At 39.7% G+C, this 26804-nt stretch overlaps 1 protein-coding gene across 2 annotated transcripts in view; it reads left to right on the forward strand.

The window, feature by feature from the left end:
• Positions 1–26804, forward strand: part of DACH2 (dachshund family transcription factor 2) — a 240894-nt gene that overhangs the window by 189585 nt on the left and 24505 nt on the right. For both annotated transcript variants that reach the window (XM_009090572.4, XM_030229066.2), the window contains exons 6-7: positions 5525–5660; positions 7713–7793. In XM_009090572.4, the coding sequence (XP_009088820.3) occupies positions 5525–5660; positions 7713–7793 (217 nt within the window). The remainder of the gene's footprint in view (positions 1–5524; positions 5661–7712; positions 7794–26804) is intronic.

Here is a 26804-nt window from a genome sequence, read left to right on the forward strand (position 1 = left end):
CTGCTAATTTAAGAAACGGGGAAGAAGAAGGCAGCTCCTGTTTGGCTGTTTCCCAACACCATCTGATTAGCTGCACTTCTCTGTTTGGCTGAGCAGCTGGCAATTAATGGATTGATAGGAAGTAGTCACAAGGTAATGGAATTAGTGAGTGAACATCTGGTATTAAAATCAGTAAATGTAGGAGTTTTTATGATTTCTTAAATTCTGTGAAAAAATAATTGCCAGTTGACTGCAACTGAAACAACTATATGTACACAGTGGAAAAAAAAAGTGCATTTTAAATGGCAAAGTACATATTTTAGGCAAAATACTTCTCTGTACACTGCAAAAGATGAATGGGATCCAGCTGGCTTTCAGACACACAGATCCTATCTTGGTTTTTAGGCCAGCTGTTTACCTTGTTCATCTCCAGTACCTACAGCAATCACAGGTACTGTAAGTAGCTCAGAAGACCAAAAAGGCACCCCAGTCTTTATGTGTGCTCATTTCCAGGGTGGAATGACTTAAAATCCAAACAAAATTGCTCTTCTCTAGCCCAGAAATGGCTGTGGCCATCCTAATTCTTGTTGGCATCAGTTCAGGTGTAGCACAGCTCCTGCTTCCTCGGGCAGGGATATTCTTTTCCTTGGAAAAGCCTAAATTGAGAAGCCCATCAGTGAAGGACTGTAAACTTGAGAGCAATATTTAAAATCTGCTGGTTATTAGGATTCAAACAGCATTAGTATCAAGAAAGGTCAATTGGAAAGAAATACATCTTATTATTAACTAAAAAAAGGCAGTGTTAGCAATTCAGTTCTTTGCTGACTGGAATTGTGAATTATGTTAACTTCTCTTGTTCTTCTCACTTGCTGAGAATGGGATTCAGCCAGGGAGGGGGGAGCAGAGGTAGCTCAGCAGGGAAGTGGGGCTGGAGACTCTGCCTGCCCATCCTGGCTTCACAGACCCCTCCAGGGAGTCAGGCTCTGGTTTCTAGAATTGTTTTATTTCTGTGTACTCCATTTTGAGAATATGAATGGAGATCTTGCAACCAGTGGGAGGGTGAGGTGTGGCATAATGAACATCTTTCTGTGCAAGTTAATGCTGGGATTTTTTTCTGCCAGTTCCTCTTGTTTTTCCATCATAGCCAACATTAGAAATCTTTCTTACAACTCCTGAAAACTCTAATCTAGGCCTAAAACCAGTAGAATCTCCATTTTACCTTCCTTTCCATTTCATTAGATAGGGTGAATTCCAGCCACTGCAGAGAGAGCAGCAGAACCTCAATTAAATATGAAATATCAAGATAAATGTGTGAATAAAACATCCAGGACTCAGACAAACTTCCAAAACCTGCTTGTCAGCAGTGAAATGCCACTAAATCCTCTAGGAACTCATTAATAGATTAACATTTGGAAGAGTAATTACAACTACATTACAACTAAGAATAAAGAAAAATAAAAAGGAAAATCCAGCAGCATCATTTCTCTAAACTCTTGACATAAAAGGAAGATCAATACTATAAAAAAAACAGAGGTAAGGAATTAAGGTCAAGATGATTATGTCAAAAATAGGTAAGCTGTTCATATATATTTCAAATAAAACTACTCTGTAGTATTTGCTATTATTGGTGTGGGATACTCCCTCACAGGGAAGGAAAGAGGGATATTGAGCTGAAATCAAGGATCTGTCTGGAAATTGGGTGAGTTCATGACTTCAGTGCCTTTAAGCTAAATCACAACTAAAATCAACAATGTCAAGCTTTGTAGCTGCATTTGCTGAGGCAGAGAAGGACACTGATTTTTAGTGAGACAAATATATTGCCCTTCAAGAGGATTAAATACTGGAAAAGTCCTTTTTGAGAATTTATGTTACAGCTCTGTAAAGGAAGGAAAAAAGATGAGATAAAGTAGGTACTGTAGGTAGATAAATAGGTGAGATCTTGAGAAATGTTTTCATTTTTCATAAAATTCTCACAATCTGTAGAACCCTTATGTATAATTCATTCAATTATAACCTGGAATATTAATCTTGCAAATTTATGAATAGGAATAAATATAAATGGTAAAAATATTACTTTACTTAGGAGTGTTTCTTTATTATTGTGAGTGTGTATTGTATTAATTATTGTATTACCTAGTGTGTGACCAGGCTGCCCTGCATGGTGCAGGGGGATCTGAGCCATTTTCAGGGGGGGAAATATATGAAAAGTAACGAGGTTATAAAATACATAGATGACAAAACAAATGAAGTCATCAATGTGTAAAACAAAATGTTAAGATTTTAGATTTGCAATTTTCCTATTTAAATGCCCTCATTGATTTGTTACAAATACTGTTAACCCTGTGTTTGGAAAATGGTGAGGACATTATCACTTGTGTTCTCATTTGTAATAAAATAGATTAACTTGCTGTGAAATTTTAACTAGGCTGAGACACAACAGTAGCTACCTAATGAACCAGAGCACATTGCTGTTAAGTAGCTAAATAGATGCATACTGATTACAGGACTGAAAAATGGATCTGTTTACCAGCAAAAGAAGAGTCTGCTCGTAGCATTATTCATTATAGGAGGGCAATTCAGCACATTTCCACATAAACATTTAGAAATGGACAATTTCTTGATCCATATGCAGCCTCACATGGTGATACTCCATCCTCATTTGGAGCATATATGGTACAGAGGGAATTCCAGCTCCTTTCTTGCTTCTAGGGAAAGCTCTGCATTCCCAGTGCCTGTACATTGGTGTAACTGGTAAGGCATTAGAGGAAATAATCAACTAATTCTCTTAGAAAGTGACTCACTGTGTGATTAAGGACATTTTTATTTGACACTTGTGCATCTGCCTAAAGATTTCAAACCAAGACCCTGAGTCTGAAAGCAAATTACTGCAAGCAGAGATTATTTCATAGTGAGAGAAAATGGGAAATGCAGTTACCAGAAGGAGCTGGAATACTTTGCTTTTCCAAATCATCAGCTTTTGAATTACTCAAATAACTCCCATTTAAGATGACATATATGGCTGTTTGTGTGATATCTAAGTGTTAATTCCTAGTCATATTTGTTCATAGGGTTTTTTTGCAGAACAGTTGGCATGTCCTCTCCTTGGCTATTCATTTTCATGGTTGCAGTAGACAATGAAATTTACTTAAACTATGCACTCTTCTGTAAAATTAATCATTTCAAAATGATATCTTAATTGTAAATTGAGTGCTCTTTGTGGTTAAAAGAGAGGAAATAGTGCCAAAGAGGACTGTTAAAACTGAAATCCATGCAAATGAAATTGCAGTCAGTGTTGTAACCTGTTAGCAGGAACCTATTTGGAAGCTATTATTTGCACAAAGGTAAAAAACACACAGGATTTATCCACTCAGGATTGCTTGTGTATGGTTTGTTATTTAGGACAGTACTTTTGGGGGTAAGAATGTGCCTTTCAAAAGCAACTCAGTAAGGAGCACATCCACAAAGTCCCAACTGCCTTTTACTCATCTGTTCATCTCAGCAGCCTCCAAACTCTCTCTTTTGGAGGCCAAAAGGAAGAAAACACAGGACACTTTAGGCTCAGTGAATTGGATCTTTTTTCTTCTCCCACAGAATTTGAAAACTAATTTGTGTAAAACCATTCAGTTTTCAAAATTATAAAAACTTGTGACTCAACGTAATAGACTCATATCTGTTAAATATTAGCATTAAAAGTCTCCCTTTCAGGTCTGTTAGTTACTGTACGTTCATTAAATAACAGATAATTAGTGAAACTGATCCATTGAGGATTAACAGCTATGTAATAGATACACATCTGTTACATGGTTTGGGGCTGGGTTGTTATTTAATGTACAATAACAATCCTATTAAAACCAGGTCTGGTGCCACTTTCTCAGCTGCTGTGGTTGGAATTGGGAGATGCCGTCCCATGCTCTGAGGAGGATCCAATCTCATGTTCCCTTTGCATAACCCTCAGAAGTATCTGTAAATACAACGATGAGTGTGGCTTAGAGGGATGGTTTTAATGGGTAACAGAATATTCTTGTTGATCTTGCTGGAAGGTAATTAATGAATTGCCCTGATACATCCAAACAGCAGCTTTTAAATCAGGGATTTATAATGGAAAAACTTCTAGGAACCACCATGTGCTTCCCAAAACTACATTATTGATTCAGGCTTCCACCTAGAAAACTGCATAAAAACTTCAGGTGCTTCGGAGTTTATTTTCCAGAGTACACAGTAAATTGCTACCAAGGAGCCAGATTGACTATTCCTAATGAAACATCTTCAGAATAGGTTAGAAAGGAGGAAAGATTGCAAAGTTCCTTTGAGCCAGCTTTCCCAGATGAACTCTAGTTGTGATTTTTAGTGAGGTGGAGGCAAGAGAATCTCTTTTTTTTAAAAAAGGAAGTTAGATTTCAGTTCTGGGTTTGCACAGGAAGCAGCTGATTGCCAGGGATGAGGGCAACTCCAGAAGTTCGGGTTCTGGAATTCTGTAAATTCAACCATTTTTCCTCATTAGTGGCTCTCCCTTGGAAATAGACCTTCAAGGACTTGGATAGAGGTTTTAAAACAGAAGGCACTTTAGGAGAAAAATACCTGGTGTGACTCAGGCCGTGATTGTCCCTTTCAGAAGATTTTAATTTTCTCTTGTTTCTGGGAACAGGAATGAAGGGCACTGAAATTTTTAATTAAAAGTATGTGTGTAGAAACACTGGGTTGAAAAGATCTCAAGTGGTCTCACAATCTCTTGTCTTAAAGATGAATTTTTACTTATGCCTTGTTTGTCTGAACTTCCTAAAGATTTTTACTGATGAAAATTCCATGGCATATTCAGGCATAGATACACAGAAATGCAGAATTTACTTTAACCTTTTTTTTTTTTAATATATTTCTTACCCTTTTTTTCCCCTCCTTACCTCAAGTACTATATATATTTAAATTAGAGGTAATATCAAAGTTTCTCATGCAAATATAAATGTGACATTTTGCACGCAGACTCTCATTTTGGTTAACCACTGGTGCTTTTCATGCGAGAGGGAAGTTTGTCCCAGAGCCACAGCATTTATCATTTGTTCAGGTGCTGTCCTGAGAAGAAACTGATGTAATTTATTCAGGTACAGATTCTAGTTACAAATTCACAAGTACAGATTCTATTTACAAATTTGACTGCATTTAGTGACAGTTCAGTCCAACTGTGAATTGTTTATTTGAAATGTGACTCATATATAGCAATCTCACTACCTGTAGATTAAAAGTAGTTGGTGAAAGCAACATGAAAGAATATTCTATATGTTCCTGCATGTGAAAAACTTAGAACATAAGAAGTTGCCAACAACAAAAAGGTGGCAAATGATCAGTTAAGCTCAGACACGTTGTTAGTAGAAGCCAATGTTGGTTTTGGCTGTAGATGACTACACTGCTCTTAGACACGAGTTCTGTTCTCTGTTTACCTCAGCAACACCATTTGTTACCATTACTTTTAAGCCAACCTCAGTGTTTTAGCCTGAACCTTGATGAAACCCGTGGATGAAAGCATCCAGCTTTGCTTTGCTTCTGTTTGCAGGAGAGGATCCAGGACAGCCCTTCCCCGGCGCCGTCCCTGGAGGACAGCCAGCGGCCCGGCAGCCACGCGTCCTCGCACCCCAGCAGCAGCGTGTCCAGCTCCCCGTCCCAGCTGGACACCACCCCCGACAGGATCGGTCAGTGCCGCCGCCGCCTCGCACCCCTTGCAGCCCCTCGCTCCCCTCGCAGCCCCTCAAAGCCCCTCACAGCCCCTCGCACCCCTCACAGCTCCTCGCACCCCTTGCAGCTCCTCGCTCCCCTCAAAGCTCCTCACAGCCCCTCGCTCCCCTCACAGCCCCTCAAAGCCCCTCACAGCCCCTCGCTCCCCTCACAGCCCCTCACAGCCCCCTGCTCTCCTCACAGCCCCTGCTCCCCTCACAGCCCCTCACAGCCCCCTGCTCCCCTCACATTCCCTTTGCGGCCTTTGTGTGCTGGGAACATGCAGGGACGCGCTCACTTGGTAGGAAATAACGTAGGAAGTTCATCCCTTGGTTTCTTAGTTAAAATTAAACACAACCTCAAGCTGCATCAAGGGAAATACAGGTTGGATATTAGGAAGAAGTTTTTTACAGAAAGGGTGATAAAGTTCTGGAATGCTCTGCCTGGAGAGGTGGTGGAGTCACCAGCCCTGGATGTGTTTAAAAACAGATTGGGTGTGGCACTCAGTGCCATGGTTTAGTTGAGGTAGTCATGAACTCAATGATCTTTAAGGTCTCCCAACCTAGTAATTCTGTGAATTCCGAGAAGTTCATCACTCAGCAGAGCCCAGTGCCTCCTCTTGGGTACCTCCTGTACCACTATGCCCTGCACAGAGGGATCACCCTTGCACCCTTCCCTGCTCCAACCATCTCCCTCAGTGTGCTTGGGTAGGGAAGTGCTGCTCAAGGCACCTGCCGTTGAAAAAGAGCAAGGTATCTTTTTCTCTGCATGTGTGTGAGGAAAGTCACAGATTGTATGATGACTTTTTTGTTCCAAAAACCTCCTTGTGCCCACACGCTCCTTCATCATTCTAAGGCTGAGGCCTTTCTGGCTTTTTTGGTCCCTCCACCCCAGCTTTCACAGCCTGTGCACTATCGATTAAAATGCTAATTCTGTCTAGAGGAAGTTTAGATCCTATTCTTGGTGCTTCCAAGAGGGATCTAGGGCAAGTCAATTAACATCTCGTCACGTCAGTGTGTGTCAACACTGCTGTCTCCTCATGGCCTGGAGCCCGTGCAGGCATTGCTGAGCCAGATTTAAACCACAGAAGCCATGCACTCTGGGTGAGTCACTGGAGAACTCCCTCCCATGCACAACCTACCCCTGAGATTTTGGAGTTCTGACCCTGGTCCTTGCAGCAGCACCACAGCACTGCCCAGCACAGTGGATAGAACCTGGATGCTCTGCCTAAATCTGTGCACACACAGGGCAGAGACTGTGGAGTAGATTCCCCTCATCTTTTTTCTGTGTAAAATGAGACTGGAAATACACAGGACAAGAAACTTTTAACATCCTGTAGCAGCAGGGAAATGAGACTGTTGATGTCTGTATGCAGAGATCTAGTGTTGTAAAGATACGGATAAATATTTTTCATTGACAGGAATACAAGGATTTTTACTTTTGCAATTATAAAAAAAAGCTCTCCCTAAAACATGGTGATGAAATTTGTAACAAGTGTCCTCCCTGGAATAGCTCTGAGGTCTGTAATTGGTGGATTGCAAAGAAGTAAATGTTTTCATCAAATAAGAACAAAGAAAGAGCATCCTGAAGTCATAAACTGCAGGTGTTAAGTGAAGAATTCCCTTCAGCACTGAAATGTTGGGGGGTGTTTTGCTGTCACCAGTCAATTTGGGCTATGATCTGGCAATCTGTGGTTTTTATTAAGCTTACTGCTTTATAGATAATTACTAATACTTAATTCTTTAAATGTATTTTTCCTCAAAATGGTTTTTGGGAAGTACTTTTCCCTCTAATTAATTAATTTGAACATTTCATAAGAAATCACATTCATCTCAGTAGTAATTTGTGTTCTATCTTGGTATCCTTGTCTAATAAACTTCAACAGATTAGCTTTTACTGCTTATTTTACTTGGCTCTAAGAGTTAAAATACCAAAATATCAACAAAGAGGAAATATAATTTAATATTTTCTTTTCTCTTAACATTTTTTTACTGACGGTGTTATTTATCTGTGCCCTCTGATTTTTTTAGCCATGCTGACCAACAGCAGGGAAGGAGAACTCATTGACCAAGAAACTGGGACCAGCCTAAAAAAAATACAAAAGGAGAAAGGTAAAAATCATAGACTGTTTTCCATCTCAGGCATTTAATTGCACTTATTATGTGTTTTATTCTTTTTTCTCATGTTCTGCATATGCAATGACATTATATTACTAATTTAAGAGAACTAAGTGCTTAATTGCAATGAATAATGTATCCAGTGAACTCACATGGAAGTGTGAGCAATGAGAACTTGGCTTCTCTCTGTTTATATAGCATGAAGGTAATATTTTGCAGGTCTTTTGGCTCAATTATGAATGAAGTTCCAGGCAAATATTTGATCAGTCATGTGCTATTGTTTGTTTGCCTTCAGGGGATGTGTGTGCAGACTGCTCTGGGTGAACAGTACAATTTTATATTGTCCCACCAGTGAGGGGCAGCAAGGGAGGAGGTGATGTTTGGCCTGGGGGGATTCTCCTGGAGGCAGGGAAGTGCTTCCACTGCTGAGATCTCCTTGCAGAGGTTCTTGGGTGCTGGAGGACGTGAATACTCAGGGATTTATTCTGGGGAAAAAACTGCAAAGAGATGTTGAGAAGGGGGATAGTGAGGTTTTAGACTGAAAAAGATGTGAAAGGAAAGAAGGAGAAGGAAGAGACAACATAAGCTAAATGTACTTGTAAGTCTACTGAGAATATTTGTATTTATCATCATAAACGAAAGCACAAACTGATTTATATTTTGGTTGAGGTGCTTTTCATGTATTTTCAGAGGAAGCTAAAAGGCGGGCATAGACCATTTTATGGGCTACTCAGAAGAGAATTTGGGGCCTCTCCATGCCCTGTGGTTCCAGAGTTATATAAAATTATTTGAGCAGTGTCAGGGTTTTGTACGATCAGCTCTAATCCTTAGAGGTCTGTGACTGATCCAGTCATGGGTAGGAAGAGCCTGAAACTTCCTCCTTATATTTTGTATTTCTGTACTCAACTCTCCTTGAAGACAGAAGTTGTTTTCTATTCACTGGTTTTTCTGGACATTTAAGCACTTTCCTCATGAACCCCAAAAGAGCCCTTCTGTGCCATTCTGAGGTAATTTTCTGTCTGGATCATCCTGCTTAAATCCTTCCCTCTTGGCTCCTGTTGACATTTACAGAAAGTTACCAGCCATACCTTCACTCCTAAGATTTAAAGATTACATTTCTGTAGTAATTGCATTGTGAGTATTTAATCTAAGCCTGAAAGTGTAGTTGATTATAATTCTGTTGAACTGTACATGGTTTCTTGCCACATGTTCAGTAATTTTTCAGTGAAACAATTCAGTATCCTGTGGGGTTCAAAGATGCAAATCATGTACTTCTTGGTAGTAGCAGTTCTGTCACTCAGGATGGATGAAGGAAGGTACAGTTTAAAAATCTGAAAAAATAATTCAGAAATCCCCAAAGCAAAAATAATTGAACTTCTACCACCTGTGAACCCAATTCCCAGGCTCCTGTGATCATTCCTTTTAACATGGATGAAATCACAAAGATCTGATGCTAACAGTTTGTGTGCCATAATTCTCCTTAACATTAAAGTTGTGTAGGTTTATTCATTTCCTAGTCTACATTTTTGCATAATTTCTTTAATTGATTAAGTACTGGGAAATACGTCTTTATACATGTGTTAGTTCTGCATGCACTTATGGGATGTTTTTGGAATTAATTTAGTGAGCAGAGATCCACCTGCATCAGAAAAAAATGCTTCAAAATCATGAGACATTTTAAAATATTATTTTAGAGACAGAACAAAGCTTCTCCTTTTCTGCTTGGTCTGCAGATGTCAAGTTTTTCTCAGAAAATATAAGAATGAGAAATTTATTTTTTGTTGTCATGTACAGATGTGATTTTTCAAGTCACCCTGTGGCTCCAGAACCAGAACCTTTTGATGACATTATAGTGGGAGTAATACAGAAATTGTAAAGGCACCAACATTTATATCCAGCTGATTGTGCATAATCAGTGGGACAGACCTGTACTGCACTTTCTGTAGGAACCACTGGGGTTAGTCCTCAATGATTTGTCCCAGTCCTTGTGGATTCTTTGTTCCTAATACTGTTTCTGTTGTTCTCTGTAATTATTTTGGGCTCAGTTATGTTGAGTGGTTTAGAGTCAGGTGTGGACAGTGTGAGGAGAGGGATCTGTGCTGCCTTGCCCTACAGAAAACATCCATGTAATCTGTATACAGAGCAAGCTTTGTTTTTCCAAACCTGCCATTGCTCTTACCAAGGCAAAATATATTCACCATGGAAAAGATTTTCAAAGTTATTAAGAAGGAATGTAGTTAAAATAAAAGTATCAACATTTATTAAGTATGACAAGTAAGCGGTTTATACAACCGTGGCAAACATATGTTTTCACATCTGTTTTGAGTAATATCATCATGATTTTAAAAATGATTTATAGCTCTGCAGGCCATAAAATGCCAGCTTTGCTGTAAGTTGGAAGTTTTCAAACAACAAAGAAATTATTGAAGGCATATATTGAACGTGTGTTTGTGTTATACACCTTGACATAAATTCACAAAGCTGAGCTCTCTACACCAATTAAGATAGCAACAATTAAAAATTAAGGAACTCAAATTTATCAGGAGTACTATTTATTGAAATATTAGCATTAAAAAAATGATTAAAGTTACTGTAATAATTATAGACAAAATATCCCTCAGGATATACAGGTTTTGTTTTCCATGTTCCATTTTAAGTGATCTCAGCAACAGACAAAAATGTGCCACTTTGTTCTCATCAAAGTAATTTCAAGGTAATTAGGGCTGAGGAGAGCATGGCTTCACAACAGTGCTTCTTTAAAAGACATTTAATATGAGGTTGTTGCAATTCCTGTGATTTGTTTGCATGTTCTGGTGGGGCAGAATTTCCAGAATTGGTGGTTGTCTCATTGCAGAGCCTTTAGAGCCCAGTTACAGCTGTACCTGTAAGCTTTTTGAAGGAGAAATGCCATTAAATCTCAATTACTCTGTTTCTTTTCATCATCCTTTTAGAGGAAATATGGTCAGATTTAGCATTAGAGGGTAACAAAGTCAAACATCTTTGGTAGTCTGCATGGTTTGGGGTTTTTATATATATCTAGAATTGGTTTTACTGCATGGATTACATACAGTACTATATTTTTGTCAAATGCCTTTTTCTGGCATGTTACACCAGCATTTTGCCTATGCATATATTTCTGAGTCAAAACCATATCAAGAGTAATCTGCACTTTATTTTGAAATCACTTGTGCAAGGAAACAGTTACAAAACCCCCCCTAGAACACAGCCCACATTTTACCTGCACAATTACTCACAGAAACTACACTTTAAATTCATCTGCTTCAATACATATCCTGGAAAAAATCTCTATTGTGTGGGGTAGGATTGTGTTTGACACAGCCCTGTATAGGCTTTACAGAAAGCTCCATATGAATTCTGGCATTAGGAAGGTGAAATGAGCCAGAAAAGAATTTGGCTGTGCCTTCCAGCCGGATTTAGATGCTGGTACAATTATTCTGTTTGACTGCATGACAAGAAATATTTCAAACTCCTCACACAGGCTGGAGCAGTAAAAGGCACTGGCTCAGCTCTTGCCACATTGAAATCAGTGGGGATGTACAGGATGTCTTCAGTGGGAACAGTTTGACCAAAGCTTGGTCTTTTGGAAGGTTTTCCCCCCAGCTCGTGCTGCTGGTTGTTATCCAGACATGGATAGCATGTTCACAGGGGGTTTGGGGTTCAAACCAGAGGAAAATATTGTAGGAAAATTCCATTAATGACAGTATTGTCAGCCTTACCCACTGTTTGTGCAGTCTGTGAGTACAAATAAATAAGATTTTAGCTGAGAAGAGGGCTTGGCCTGCACTCCCAGAGCTGCCTGGGGGCAGTGCTCCCTCCTCCAGCCCAACCTGCATCTCCAGAGCCCAAATCCAGGCTCTGGGGCTGCCTAGCACATGGTAGTGTCCAAACTCTGCATCTGGCAGCTCTCCCTTCCCAGTTTGTTAAAGAACACCTTTTCCTTTATTGCTTCAAGGAAAGGGGAATTTTGCATCATTTCTGTCCGCTGAGTGAAATATTTTCAGATGGCCAGAGACCACGGTAATGAAAGAATAACCATATTTATTTATTGGATTTCATTAGCAGAAAAGAGGGTTTATGCTGTTTAAATTAATCACTGCCAAAGGACCGGGCTACTCAGGATATGAGGGGAGGAGAATGAGCAGGTGCAGAACACCTGAAACAGCAACAGGCTGGTGGGGGCTGTGCTCCAGAGAGGGGACGTTCCCAGCAATTAATCTGAAAGCATCCAGATGGAAAAGGGAAGGAAGGAGAAGGAGAACAAGGAGCACGAAGCTGAACCACACAGTGGCTGTGCAAAGTGTGCAGGAGGTACCAGCACCTCACATGGTCTCTGTGCTGCTTGTTTGACATGTCAGTACTGCATCTTAAAGATATAATGAGAAAAAAAAGCTGTTTTCTTCACAAGAGTGTTCATGAATACATGAAGAACTCCCCAAATCAGGAGTGAAACCACGTTCATTCTGGTGTCTGAGTGTGTGTATCACAACCACAGCGTCTGTGACACACTTCAGCAGGGGGTGCAGTAGTACATGAGCTTAAAGGTTTCTTTTTCCCAAAGCCTTGAGTCATATGCAGAGTGCAAGTGTCCTCTGGATAAGTCAGAGATATTTTTACATTTTCTGTACTCAGAGAATACTGAAAGATAAGAAGCACAGTGCCTTCTGGGTGGAGGCATTTTCCACAAGTGTTTTTTTGTTGTTAAATTTAACCTACAAATGAACTGACAGCTGTTAAAAAGGTGGCCTGATAGTAGATGTGATTGTCTGTCAGTCAGTCAAATCCAAAAAACCCCAAACCCATAAAACCAAGGCAAACTCTATTAACACTTAGATTCACAAAATGTAAATAATTCATAAAGGTAAAGCTTTAATTTTTGAAGTGTCTGTACTCATGATGTTATGATTGTGTGCTTAACTACTGCTGAAAGATTTATAAATATAAAGGCAATTATGCAAGAGATGCTAGTGAAGTACTCCAAGGTCACACCTTTTACATTAAGTTTATATTAGAGCTTTATTTGCAGAATTATTTTTAGGAATGCTCTTTTTCTGATCAGTAAAATACCTACTTCAGAGTTAGCTTGCCAGATGGGCTAAGGCAGTTTCTTGCATTGATATATAATTTATTAATATGTTTAATTTATTAGATTTCAGTGACTTTAATGTACAACCGTCTAAACACTACAAATTATTAATCTGTATAAACATGGTGAAATACTGAAATTTTCTTTACTGAAAAGGCTTTGAAACAAATTTTTAGTAAGGTATTCATTCATGTCAGTCTGTGCAATAAAATGGGCAAAAAAGAGGGAGATCAGGAAGCTACTCTTCAATCTCTTCGAGGACATTCCCACTTCTCCAATACTGTGAATTGTTTTATGTAGCCTCATCTGAGCTAAATCAAGTTTGAAAAGTATAAGAAGTGGAGAAGAACTGTTGGTTTTCACCCAGTGACCTAAGAAAGCTTTTGGATTAGGCCCAGGAATCTTTTCCTTAGCACTGGTCTTAAACCTGACCTGCTGGATTCTCTGCTTGGTGTCAGCTCTGGTGCAAAGTCATTAACCTGAGACCTGCAGTTGGTGACATTCTTAATGTCTGTGAGTTATTTAATAAGTTTGCCTTCAGTCCTCATTATGAGCAGTAGGATGTGGACAATCTGTGTCCTGAGAGGTTGCTGAATATTTTTGTCATTCAGAAATCCTTGGGATCTTGGGGAATGCACCAGCAGGGGCTCAGCCTCCCCTGCCTGAGCACCGAGCCTGCTCAGGGGCACTGTGCCCATGCATTTGTGTGCCCAAGTGTACAGCTGTGCACACACAGAGGAAGAAAGGGATAAAAATGCAGATAAGAATTCAAATTAGTCATAAAAATTGGTAATTGGTGACTTTGGGAGTTTTTCAGTATTTGTGACTGAAGGAGACCTTCAAGAAATTCACAGAAGCTGCGCTTCATAAAACAGTTCTTTCCTGAGGGTTCCTTCCAGTGAGCCAGAGTTTGTCCTGCTGCCCACAGCTGGATGTTCCAGATCAGTGAAATGCAGAGCTCATGATTGTGACAGCAGTGTGTGCTCCTGCTGTCAGATGAGCAAACCCTGCGCTGGTGGATGGTATTTGTGTAGCATTTTTTGTGTACTCAGGAACTTTTTTCTAATTTGATCTTGAATATCTAAGATGGCTCTGTGGAGTGTGTCTGTCTCCTGTGTAACAGTCACATTAAGATGGCAATTAAGGGCTCTGTCTCCCCTTTTGTGGAGGACTTGCTGCCCAGAGGCTTCAACACAGCAAGGCTGAGACAAAACTGCACATTAAGGTTCATCTCCAAAGTGGTTTAGAATGCTTCGTGCATTAGAATATTCCTGATAATAAAAGGTAATAAATCCTTAGTGAACTTCTAACCCTAACCATTCAAGGATTCTGTTTATAAGATAGTGAAGTAACCTCAGAGTGGAAGTAGAAAAAGATTATTCTTGATGTGTAGTCATCAAACCAGAAAAAATGTGTTCTTCATTATATCCCAGACACTGTGTTGAATTCCTTTGATAAAGTTACATGAGTTCTTATTAGCAGAGCTGGTAATGGCCCATGTGCTCACCTCAGAAGAAACCAGGGCTGCAGATTGCAGGAAATCAGATTTCATGTTTGATTGTTGGGGCAGAAGGCGCCACTCCAACACCTCGGCCGTGTATGGGATTTGTGTGTTACAGCCACAGTTGTTTCTAGGGATGGACGGTTCTCTCCGGAAGTTTTTCGTATTATCAGCTGTCCTTTGGAAATTCACCATCGTGCCTGAAAGAGCAGGAGCCCACAATTGTAATCAGTCAATAAAATTTCAACTGGATTAGTTCAGTTTGTTACAGCCTGGTGCTGATAATGCCAAAGTTCTAAGGAGGATTTTATCCTTGCATGGGGCATTCACTGAAGAGTTAGACTTGAAGATCCTTGTTGGTCCCTTCTGAAGATTCCCAGCTCTGAATATCATTCTTGTAGCAGAATTGATAAAAAGATGGAAGGGGAGACAGCTGTGAGCTCTGAAATTGGAGGTGAATGGGTACAAACTAGAAAGAAGGATTGCTCCAATACAAAATTCCCCAGCACACTTCTTTGGTCATGCTTGGCCTTTCCATGTTGGTGTCAAAAATACCAGCTGATTTATTTTGTTCTTTTATTTCGTAGTCAGTGTGAAAGTAGTTTCCAAAGCAGATTTTTCTTCTAGCTGACAGAATGTGACAGGCTATAACAAGCAGTTTAATAAATAAAATTCTGCTTCCAGGTGTATTCCGAGATGTTATAATCTATAAAACATGGTGCAGTTTTGAATCTGTCTGTTTCACCCATCACTGGGGCTGCTCTGTGATATTTTGATAGTTGGAGCTGGCTTGTGTGAATTTGCTGACATATCCTGTGGCTGTTTTGGGAGCGTGTTGTCAGCAAGGGGATCCAGAGCTGTATGAATTTCCCTGACAGTTCAGTGGAGAGCCTCTTGTGCTGGGCTGGAAGATGCCTTTTTATGTGGAATATGCTGGATGATGGAGTATCTCCAGGAGATGGCTGAGCTGGACAGAAATTGGGATGTGTGTATGTACATGTGCCTACTCAGAGAGGCCAGAAAATCACATGTTCAGAAATTGTTCAGAAAATACCATGTTATTTATACATCTGTAACCTCTGGGGACTTTTTAGATGCTGTCGATTTGGAGACTGTATTTGTTATTGTTGTCTTGGTTTTTGTTAGTTTGAAAATCTTGAAATTGACTGTAATGATGGCACCCTCCAGGCAAAAGTGTGGAGAGAGTCACATATTAAAGGAGGAGTCACAGAGCTGCTGTTTGACTTGTGACATTATTGTCATTATTGTCATTATTGCCAAATGGCCTTCGGCACTGGAGGCAGGAGGGATTTAGGCAGAGAGTTGGAATTGCTCTGTAAAACCACAGATCTATATTTATACTTATGTATATTTATATATACTGAATTTTATTTTAACTGATATATTACAAGGAAAGCATAATATTTCTGTAAAATCACCAGCAGTAGTAATAACAATAATAAGCATTACATCATGACATACTTTCTTTGTACAAAGCTTTCGATATTTAAAAAAAAGAAAAGAAATCCACCAATATTCAAAAACTAATTAATAAGTTCCTTAGAGACAGTTCAGTTGTTTCAAGACTGGTCATTGTTAATTTCTCTCCATAGTCAGGTGTGGAAAACTCAGCAGAAATTGAGTCAAGTATTTCTAGATTAGGGTGTGATTCACAATAAGAATTCTCTCTAATACACAGGATAACTTTTTAGCAGCCTGTTTCAGGATGAGTGTTCTGTAAACATCACTCCCTATATGGCTCATATTAAATACTGTATGGAGCAAGCTGGAGCTTTAATTTTACACAACTAGCAGCTCATATATCATCAGTCACATAAAATACTGAGGGTAAATGGTCCCAAGTATCTGCAAAGTATGATTGTCTTTCTGGAAGAGCTGTTGCTAAGTTGGCAGAATCAGTGTGGGGTTATTTCACCAATGAGGGCCAACCTGCACAGATTATGGGGGTTAATAAATTGTAATGGCAGAACTGAAGTCTCAAATTTTGCAGTTTGTTGGTTTTGCTTGGCTTTTTTCTGATAATTTTTGCTGTTTTGAGCAGCAGAGTGGCTGGGCTGGGGCTTTCCTGGCTGACTCCAGTACAAGCGTGTTCTGATGTTCCAGTGTGTGAGTTATTGGGGAACTGGTTTCTCTACTATGACTTAGAGGAACATCTGTTCCCACTTCCTCTGTAGAAAACTTACAGTCTCAAGGACTGCCATTTATTCCCTAATATTCCTCCTCATCTGAAAGGGAAAATCTCAGCTCTCTGTACATGAAACTGCCTAAATTTCTTTTTTTCTTGAAGTCTACACATAGAAATAACGCTACAGAGAAATTCCAGCTGGCAAAGGACCAGCAGCGTCCTGCAGCACTCTCCCGAAGGAATTGCTTTGGGAAGTGTCTGTGGCGTAGCTTTAGAATGTTTGCATCACTAAAATGAGACTGTTTATCTAAAAAAAGAGATTATAACAGAAGAAATCCAGAAGGCATAATAATACATATTAAACCTTGTTTTCCAGGCTGTTGAATCAATTTATAGGAATATGTGAGGGAGCAGGAAGGTAACAGCATCTGGTAGCAATAACAGTTTCCCTTCCTGAGTTACCAAATTAGCTATGGGAAGGTGATTAAAAATAAAATATAATGATTTCTGATAGAAATAGGTAAACGGCATGGGCTTTGAGATAAGAACTTGACAAATGTGTAAAATAAATGCAAAACTGGTTTTGAAAAGGGGGGGAGATTACCATTTTCTGTGTTGTGTGCCAAGGTTTGTGCATTTCAAATGTTGGCAGTTGGCTTCTTTTCAAAACTGATAAATAATGATGTTTGCTGTGGAAACAATTATCCTAAAAATAATTTAAAAGGTTTGTATCCCCTTTTTGTTTGCCTATAAAGACCACATTCGATTTATATATAGACAGAAAGAGCTTCACTTGCATCTATAAAACAGTTCTTAAATCATTCTAAATTATTGATGTGCACAAAGAACTCTTTCCGCTTTTGTTTGAAGTTTTATTTCTGCGGCGTTGTGCTTTCTAATTGTACTTTCAACTGCTATGACATCTGTTATAGTTGTTTCAAAAACTTTCCATACTTTTCTTTTTTAATGATAGACAGGCTTTTCAAAGACAAACTGTCTTCATTTTGAGCAAGAAAAATAATTAGTTGAAAAAAGATCACTGATTTGGCCGGCGAACTCACCATTTTACTGTGGGTTTTTTTCACAAGTTGCTGTTTTATATGATTCCAGCACCTATTCAACAGAAAGCTGGCCAAGAGGAATTCATCTCTGCAGTAAACTCAGAAACCATAGAGCACCAGCATATGTCCCTTGCTTCCCCCAGGAAATGCAGGACTTTATTCTAACAAAAAGAGTACCAAGAAAGTACTTCACAAACCCACAGTCTCGATATGTCTAACAGATGGAAAAGTAAGCTACTATTCCAAGCTGCTGTGCCCAACAATATAGGAATAAAGCTCAGAAATTGGAGATGAGATTAATGCTTAAAAGTCTACTTAGAAGCCCTTATTATTAAAACTGGTGATAGGAATATGTGGTGCAGCAATAAACAGGCTTCGAATGATCATAATGCAGTCTTACCTCTGGTGTAAAGTCTAGGAGATTAGATCTAAATTTAAAGTATTCCAGATTAGGATTTTAAATCTGAATTTAAAGTATTCCAGATTAGGATTTAAAATATAAATTTAAAGTATTCCAGATTAGGAAAGCAGAGTGTAAAGACATTTCCTTGTCTTTTTTCAGAGGAGGGGATTTTGCCCCTAAGGTAGAATTTTTTGAAAAATTTAAGCCCTGGACTCTGGTCCACTTGTGGTACACAGTAACTAACCTTTAAATTAGAAGTTGCCCAGAATTCATATAATAATTAATACAACGTTCAGAGATTTAATTGACCACAAGATTAAACTATTAAGGAAAAAAATTCATCCTAATTGAGAATTGAACCCCTACCCTTTATTCATGGCGTGTCTGCTCTGCCACTTGAGTCGTGAATTGGGGGTTAATTGTCTGTCTAGAATCTCCCAAGGAACAATTATTTCATGCAATGGTGTTAACACATCCTGGCATAAGGCATTTCTATGGGAGTCCTGTTTTCCCCTGGATTATTTAGAGAGATGTCCTGAGCACAGCAAGGAAAGCTGCTGGATGTGGGGAAGGGAAGAAGGATGGAAACAAAAAAGGGATTTGGGGTTTCCTTTCACACACAATCCCAGCAATTTTCATGTTTCTGCTTAGATTCAGCAATGTCATTTGCTGCATATTTAAGTGTCCACTCTTTTTCAGTGTTCAGGGAGCATAAATTCCTTGATAATAACTCAAATTTGTGGCAAAATTACACTTCCCAGCTCAAGTTGTTCCAAGACTTAGAAATGAGCAGCCTGGTGTAGTGGAAGGTGTCCCTGGCCATAGCAGTGTTGGAACAAGATGTTCTCTAAGGACCCTTCCAAACCATTCTGTGAGTCTCTGAAATTACCTGTAAGTAACTTAACATAAACTCCTATAAAAACCATAAAAGAAAGCCAGGTGTACTTAAATTTTTATTATTTTTTACTAATTTGCTTGCATGGTGATTAGTAAAATTCATTACTTCATAGTAGATTTTTCTGCTTCATTAGTGCAAATTTGCAGAACTTTTCTAATTACTATTCTCCTTTGAAGAATAAATAAAAAGAGATAATATCAAAAATTTTTAACTAAATGAAGACTTAGTTATGGATGGAGTTAGGCATTTTTAATATTTAAGTATATTCTGGTTGTTAGATGCTTTTATAAATGTGCCTTTTGTCTTTACAGAAGAAACTGTCAGAATTTAGGAGAAACTATTTTTGGGTGGCATTATCAAAGATAAAAGGAAATACAGGAAAGTTTAGCTTTTTAAACTTCGATTTCAAAAATCAGTCCTAAATCCTGTGAGCAGGAAGGACCAAGTTTAATTCATGCTTGAAGCTGTGTGAAATCTCTCTGTGCCAAGTGGAGGCTGGGAAGGGATAGCATCTCACAGGTCCTGTTTGAAACTGATGCTGTGCAAAAATCTGTTTGGTTTTGGTGGGGTTTTTTTCCATTTGATTATTCTTTTTAAGTAAGTACCACACCCCAAGGAAATTTTAATTTTAATGACATGTAAGCATATGAGGTGTAATCAATATTCTGTAATACTTCTCCCTGCAGTTGCTTCAGATCAGGGTGCTCAGCAGCAGTTTAGAGATGTTTTATGAACAGGTACTTCTAGAATAGAGCACTTGAACCTTGTTCACATCTGAGAGGGGCCTTTGCAGTGCTGCTGTGGTTCATGATGGATCACATCCCATCTCTGTGTTCCGTGGGCTGTGGGGAGAGATGTGCTCTGCACATGCAGTGTGTCAGAGTCCCCCAGGGCAGGGGTCACCCCAGCACTCCCAGGACTCAAGTCCTGGCCTGTGGGGTCACAGGGATGGGAGAGGGGGGGAGGTGGACAGGACTGGCTTGTGGCAGAGTGCTCGCTGCAGGGTGAGGTGTGTTCACAGCTTCACCTGTGTTTGACATAAGGCATAAAACTGTGCTCGTGTGCCTCGTGCCTGCACCAGCATTCTGCTGGCCAGCCCTGGGGGAGCTCAGCCCAGGCACAGCAGCACTGTCCCAACATCCAGGTGACCCCATACACACACACAAGAGCTGCTGTTTCACAGCTGGCTTCACATTTGCATTCACACTTCCTAACCTGCTCTGTCTGCAGGAGATTGCAAACATGCTCCTGTGCTCATTCACTACTACAGAAATATCAGCAACATCATCTCCCAGACTTTCTGCTCTTTAATAGTTGTGTTTTAGAAGGCTGGAAGTGTGGAGGGCAGGCATGGCTCAGACTCTTCAGCTGGACAAACAGTGTTTGAGACTAAAAAAATCATTATTTCTTGTAAACATTAGAGGTGAACAGGTAAAATAGATAAAACAAACATGAAAGAAAGGGGATTTTACAGTCTTACCCAGATTTGAGTTGGGTTTCAATCACTCATTTCCAACTGCTCACTAAAATCCTGCAATAAAGAAAGAGGAAACATGATCTGATATTTCTAACAAAAAGACTCAGCAGAGTGCTTCTTGCAGTGTGAGGAAATAGTTGTCCCAGGTCCCATAATAACAGTCTAGGCTCCCAAAAGCTGCCAGCATCTGAGGAGAATGGTGCCCTGGTGAGAAGTAGAGTAGGAAAGAACAGCATTTCCCATTGCTGGTGACTTGGAAGAAAAAAACCTGGACATGTTCACAGTATGAACTAAGTGACAAAGCAATATTTTACACTCTGAGTGTGATTCCTTTACTGTTATCACCTAGTTCTAACTTCTCCTCTTTAAATATAATTCTGCTCCACAGTTTCCTCCACCTGCTGTTTTCCAAACCTCACACATGTCCTCAGTCCACATACAGCACACACTTCAGCTACACTCCCCAGCCACATTTTCCACTGCCAATTCAAGCTCTTTACAGCACCCAGCCTGCCTGTCTCCCTTCTTTTTTTCTTTTTCCTCTTTATGTTTTGATTTTTTTTTTTCTTTTCTGTAGGAAACAAATCCATATATTGACAAAGAAACCTTCAGGGTCAGAAAACTTTTTGGTTTTGATGTTTTGGGGTTTTTTCTACTCTATTTATTCTTTTTTAAATAAGTACCACATAAAAAAAAAATTTAACACTTTTAATGACTTTTCAGTGTGTTAGGTAAGTGTAATTGACCCTGTGTAACATTGCTGTCTGCAGTTGGTTTAGATTTTAAAAAAATCCATAGTCTATCACATAGAAGACCTGCCTGGGGTGAGTGGAAGCCCTCAGCAGTGTGAGAAACAAAGCCATACCCTGGAGATACTCAGCAGTGCTCAGGGACGATTGTAAATTGTGATGATGGTCACACAATATCCCCTGTGGAATCTTGCCTTTAGCAGGGCATGGTCTGGCAAGTTCTGCAGTTAACAAGGAAAGCCCCCACAGCCCCTGCCCATGCTGCAGAAAGAGACCTGTCCTGGGATTCCTGTGGGGCTGGGGGAAGCAGCTCTGCTCAGATTCTGCCCTTGGAGCAGCTTTTGCCTTCACCTTCCCTTCACTGCTCCTGGAGGAAGCCGCTGATAGGGATCGACACGAGTTCCTGGGCACAGCACATTCAGATTTTTATTATGATATTACCAGGACATATGTTTGTGGAAAGAAGATATATATGCATATATCTCTCTGTTTAGCCTCGGAATAGAAACTGTGTAGAAATGGTATATTACCTGCATGAAACTGAAAATATGGGTGCCATAGGGTGCAGGAATTGGGCCCAGCTTTGCTTACAAATCAGCTTGATGATGAGGCTGCAAAAGTTATATTTTCACTGCTTTCACATACTGAATTTATTAGCTTCTGGAAATTGATTTTGGATGCCTTTCATTTGCCATTGGGCTGGAGTCAAAGGCAAAACGATGATATACCACATTTTGCTCACTCATCTTTTTATTGCCCAACTATTGTTATTGAGGGAAAGACATTTGATGTGCTCCTCAGAGGAGACAGAAAGCACATTTCATTTTCTTTTAATTGATGAAAGTCTAACTGAACACGAGTCCTGCAGCCCTCACCTTCAATATCCAGGGGGAGTTATAAGGGATAGAGGGAATGGCACTGGGATTCAGCTTGGATCAGGGCTGAGAGCAGAAGCCAGCAGGGCTGTCAAACTTTGTCCTGTTTTATTTGCTTGGAAGGAACGGTGCAAAGTTAATATCGATGCAGTGCTGGGAAAGTGCTCAAGTAGTTATCTCTGGGAAGGTAATGTGAACTCAGCAGTATCATTGCTTTGATCTTTGGTTAAAGTCTTACAAAACTAGATTGCTGTTTGATTGACAACCTTGTCAGAGAGTGAATGAAGACTGACACTCTCATATTGAAAACGCAGCGTTTACAAAACTTAAAGCCCGAGTTTTCTCATGACACTGCTGCTTTTGTGGAAGACTGAATTTCACATTTATTTTTAAATAAGTGTATACCTTGCTGTGTGCAGCTAAAACTCATGATTTTAGACTGCTGGCTCACAAATTCTTCTCACCCTAATAATTGGTGCAGATATGTTTATAGCAAGAGCACTGTCACCGTGCATTTCAGGAGCTGCTGCTTGAAGGCTTGAACGTGGTGATATTTATCACATCTCAATACCAAATCATGATCAATCCAACACAGGCTGATGGATGCAGGAGTGGCAGGCTGAGCTTGGGTTGGGTAGTGGATCTGACAGTGTCTGGGTGGGTCTGATAACACAGGTTAAAGCTTTTCTGACTTGCAGTTCTCTCCTGAAGGGTTGTCTTCAGTTGTTGTTTCTTCAATTACCCCCTGTAATACCCTCAAATGACACTGTTAAAGGGAGACTTATTTTGTGGAGTAGTCTTCTTTCATGCCAGAAAGTCAGGGGTACTTTTCTACACATTCCCCAATTTATTCTTCAAATCAGACAAATTATTACGTTTTGCTCGTTCAGAAAATAAAGGGCCTTGAACAACTCTCACTCCTATTTTTATCTGACATGACATTAACTGCCATGATTTAAATAAAGTGCAAGAATGAACCAGATTGTGCCTATTCCCACATCAAAATACCTTCAGCAAGAAATGTCTCCCCAAAATAATAATCCTGCATCATCCAGAGGTGTTAGTGAAGAGACTCTTTATATGATGCAGTTTAAAAATAGGCATCCAAAAGATTTTCACAGAAGGGGCTGCTGAGCTGTGCTGTGGGGCGTGGGAACTACTTAAATTGGCTTTCCTGTCAAAGCCAGTGTTTGCTGAGACTACATCATCAGTTTTTCCTGACCTTCTGGTTCTCAATTTACTTCAGGATTGCTAAATTCTGAGTGCAGTTCTTTCCTTACCTCTCCAGTCATGGATGTCCTGTATGGATGTGTATGGATGTAGCATTTAGCATCCCTAGAAATTTGCACAAACGCTTGCAGATTGAGACGTGTGCAGTACACTGTAATATCTTTACTAAAGTGTCCTTCATGAAAAAATATTAATTAAAAGCCCAGATTAAAGCCACTTTCATCAGCAATGCAGCTTTGCTGAAAAAACCCTAAATTTGACTGTATTTTCCAAGTGGACATGTGTAAGTCATGAGGATAATTCACCATTTCATTATTTCATTATTCAGGTCTGCGAGTGATTTCAGAATGAAAAGCATATATAGCTGTGTTAATTATACAGAATAAATTATTTTCAAATACACATTTAAATCAGTACCTTTTTTTTTTATTGTGTAGAAAATGCATGTCCACGAAAAAACCCTCTAATGATCACCTAAATTTTGCTGTAAAGATTTTTTAAAATATATATCTGAAATTCCTTTGGAAATGTCCCCAGTCTGCTTCCATATTGCAACACATATGGTAAGAAAATCTTGCTTACAAGCCAGTGACTGTTTTTAAACAGTTTTCAGAATTGCACTGAATAACAGCTCATGCTCAAAAACTGGTGTGTTTTGTATTTGTAACAAGCAGCTTAACATTTTCTAAACGATGACAAATTTCTCCCTGGATATTTTTTAATGTAGTAATAGGATTAGTTTAGCTGTCCCCGGGGTTTTTTTATGTACGTAGGCACCGGTGGTATGTTAGGAATATTTCTGAGTCATTCTGCTTCTGTCTTCCTGCTTTCTTCTGAATTGAGAGGCCTCTGTGGCCATAAAGGTTGTTGCTGTTGATGGCTTTGATGTGTGTGTGCATGACACGTAATGTTGATATTTAGGAACCGATTCCTTTGCTATGATTTTGATAAAGCAGTTTCTGGAACTTGTTGTATTTCAGTTAAAGATTTACGGCTCTCCTTTCGCCTCAGACCTCATTTTTAAAGGTCAGAAGAGAAAAGAAACCCCAAACCATAAACATATTAAGTGAAATATCCATGGTACCTCCAGTTAATGGTATTTCCTTAAAGCAGATAAGTTACTGAGCCCCCTTTTAAAACAAGAGTGTTAATTTACTGTTTCCTTTCATCTGTTGAAATAATTACTTTTCTTCTTCGCCTTCAATAGTTTGTTCTGGTCGTTAACATTTCTGTAAAATTAAGTTTGAAAGGTGCTTTTAATGTGCACATAGACTGCAGAGCACATTTGACTGCTAAAATCAACCTACTTAAGGCAGAACTAATGTTTAACACTTGCAGCTATTTGAAGTAGTTCACTGCCCAGTTTAATGGTGCTGCCAAGGGCAATGGTCACATTACTCGCTGCTGGATTTGGGGGGGTTCTTGTGCTGGCAGTAAAGACAATCCATGAGACTCCTGAAAACATTGGCTTAGATCTTAAAGGCATCATTTTTCTACTCCCAAAGCTGTAAACTGTAATTTTGTGGGCAGCAGTGGAGGAGAAGCACTAACCCCTGCTCTTGGCCATGTGCTCTGTTCAGGAGTCACACTTGCTGTGTCTTAATGACCTTTCCTGCAAGCTCTGGTTAAAAAAGATGAGATCAAGCTGTGCAAAACCGATGCTGATGGTGGGAGAAGTGATCTTACATCATGGGAGCTGGGGTTTTTGGGATCAGGTCAGCTTTAAGGCACCTGCAGCAGCAGGTGAAGAGCAACCCTGGGCAGCCCAGCCCGGCCTGGTGGGCAGGAGGTGGGAGGGACACGTGGGGACACCTTGGCTGCATCATGAACCAGCTGTTTTGGTCACAGCTCAACCAGCACCTTCTGTTCTGCTGGTTTTTGAGGATTTCCCTGATTCATCTCCAGAAGTGGATGTGTCTGCCATGCACTATAAAAATGCTGCTCCAGCCTTGCACTGGGAACGGACCCTCCCAGTGGCCAAATTCACTTCAGACCATTCCCCTCCCAACACTGCCTCAGTCTGAGAGGTTGAGAATGCAGGTCAGATGAGATGATTTATGGGAATCTTCAGGCCGGTCCTACAGAAGAAAATGTAACTATTGCTTTGTGGAGATGGGACCTGTGCTGGAATCCTCAGCACATCAGTGGGAATTGCCTGGTGCAGGACTGCCCTGAGTAACCCACAGCCCAGCACATACATCACTGCATTATTCCTCTGTGAGGTCATGGATTTACAACCAAACAGCTGCTTTTTCTCCTTTGATAAGCAGGGGCAGGCAGAGAATTTAAAGATTAGGCAATACATCTTCTCAACCAGAAAAAAAAAATTATATATATTTACTAAACAGTGAGTGAAATTTTCCCCTTGGCTGGTCTAGTGCAATTTTGCAAGCTCCAACAATGCTGAATGGATGTTATTGAGAAGTGAATTTGGCTCATTCTTTTTTATGCTTTTAATAAATACCCAAGGGAAAGGCAGTTGTTCAAGGAAAATGAAATACAAATAAACATAAAATTTATTCTCAGTAGGCATTCTGAGGAACTCGGGGCTTGAGTTTTATGCCATTTTTTTTCCCTGTTACTTGCAAGCAAAACTAAAATATTCATATAAGCTGTCAGTTCTCTAAGGCAAATTCATCCTTTTAAAAAATAAAACAAAATATAGATTCAGTGTCTAGAACAGAAACAAAGTGAAACATAAAAATGATATTTCTGTTCCAGAGTATGTCATTGTAATGCACTGTATTATTTTGGACTGTAGATATAAATGTTGGGAGTTTTTGAGCAGCATCCTGTAACAGTTCTCGAGACACAGTCATGCACAAGACATCATTTGTAATTATAGCAGTTTGCCATTTTCAGCTGCTCTCTGCTTATTTCTCAATTGATTGATAATTCATGTACTTCAAGCTAATGAAGATTTTTCATGCTGCCACCTAATAGACATTGCCAGTTTTTCCTACCTAAATTTCAGGACAACAGTAGTAGTTTCATTGGAAGGAAAAAGGATAGAAAAACTCAGTTGCTTTCCAATGCTTTTTTCAGTTTGATTTGGGGTACCACAGAGAAGTACAGTCAGTGGAGAACGTTTATTGCAATAAAGAAGAAGAATTTAGATTTTGGATTTCATTTCAGACTAATCATTGCCCAAACTTTCACAAAGTCCTTCAAAAATCTGTGGTTCCTCAACTGGAGGTGTCCTGTGGAGGGTCAGAGGCACCTTTTTTGGATGCATGAGTATTTTTGCTACCAGTTGTTTATAATTCATTATTACTATTATGACTGTTCATGAGTTCAAAAAGAATTTAGTTGCACTGTCTAATAATTGTTGGCTTAAGCAAATCACTTTTTATGGCTCTAGACTGCACATCCAAGTGGGATACCTTTGCCAGATGCAGTGCAGGTTGATTTGAAGTCAGTATTTATACTAGAGAGTGTAAATCCAGACTCTCTGCATTGTAAAAGCCAGAGCAGATTGCACTGTTTGAGACTGAGCTGCAAAGGTTCCCCAGCACCTGGATTGACTCTGCAAAAATGTGGATTTTATTTTTCTGGAAGCTG

This window comes from Serinus canaria, chromosome 4A (genome assembly GCF_022539315.1).
Source record: "Serinus canaria isolate serCan28SL12 chromosome 4A, serCan2020, whole genome shotgun sequence".
NCBI lineage: Eukaryota > Metazoa > Chordata > Aves > Passeriformes > Fringillidae > Serinus > Serinus canaria.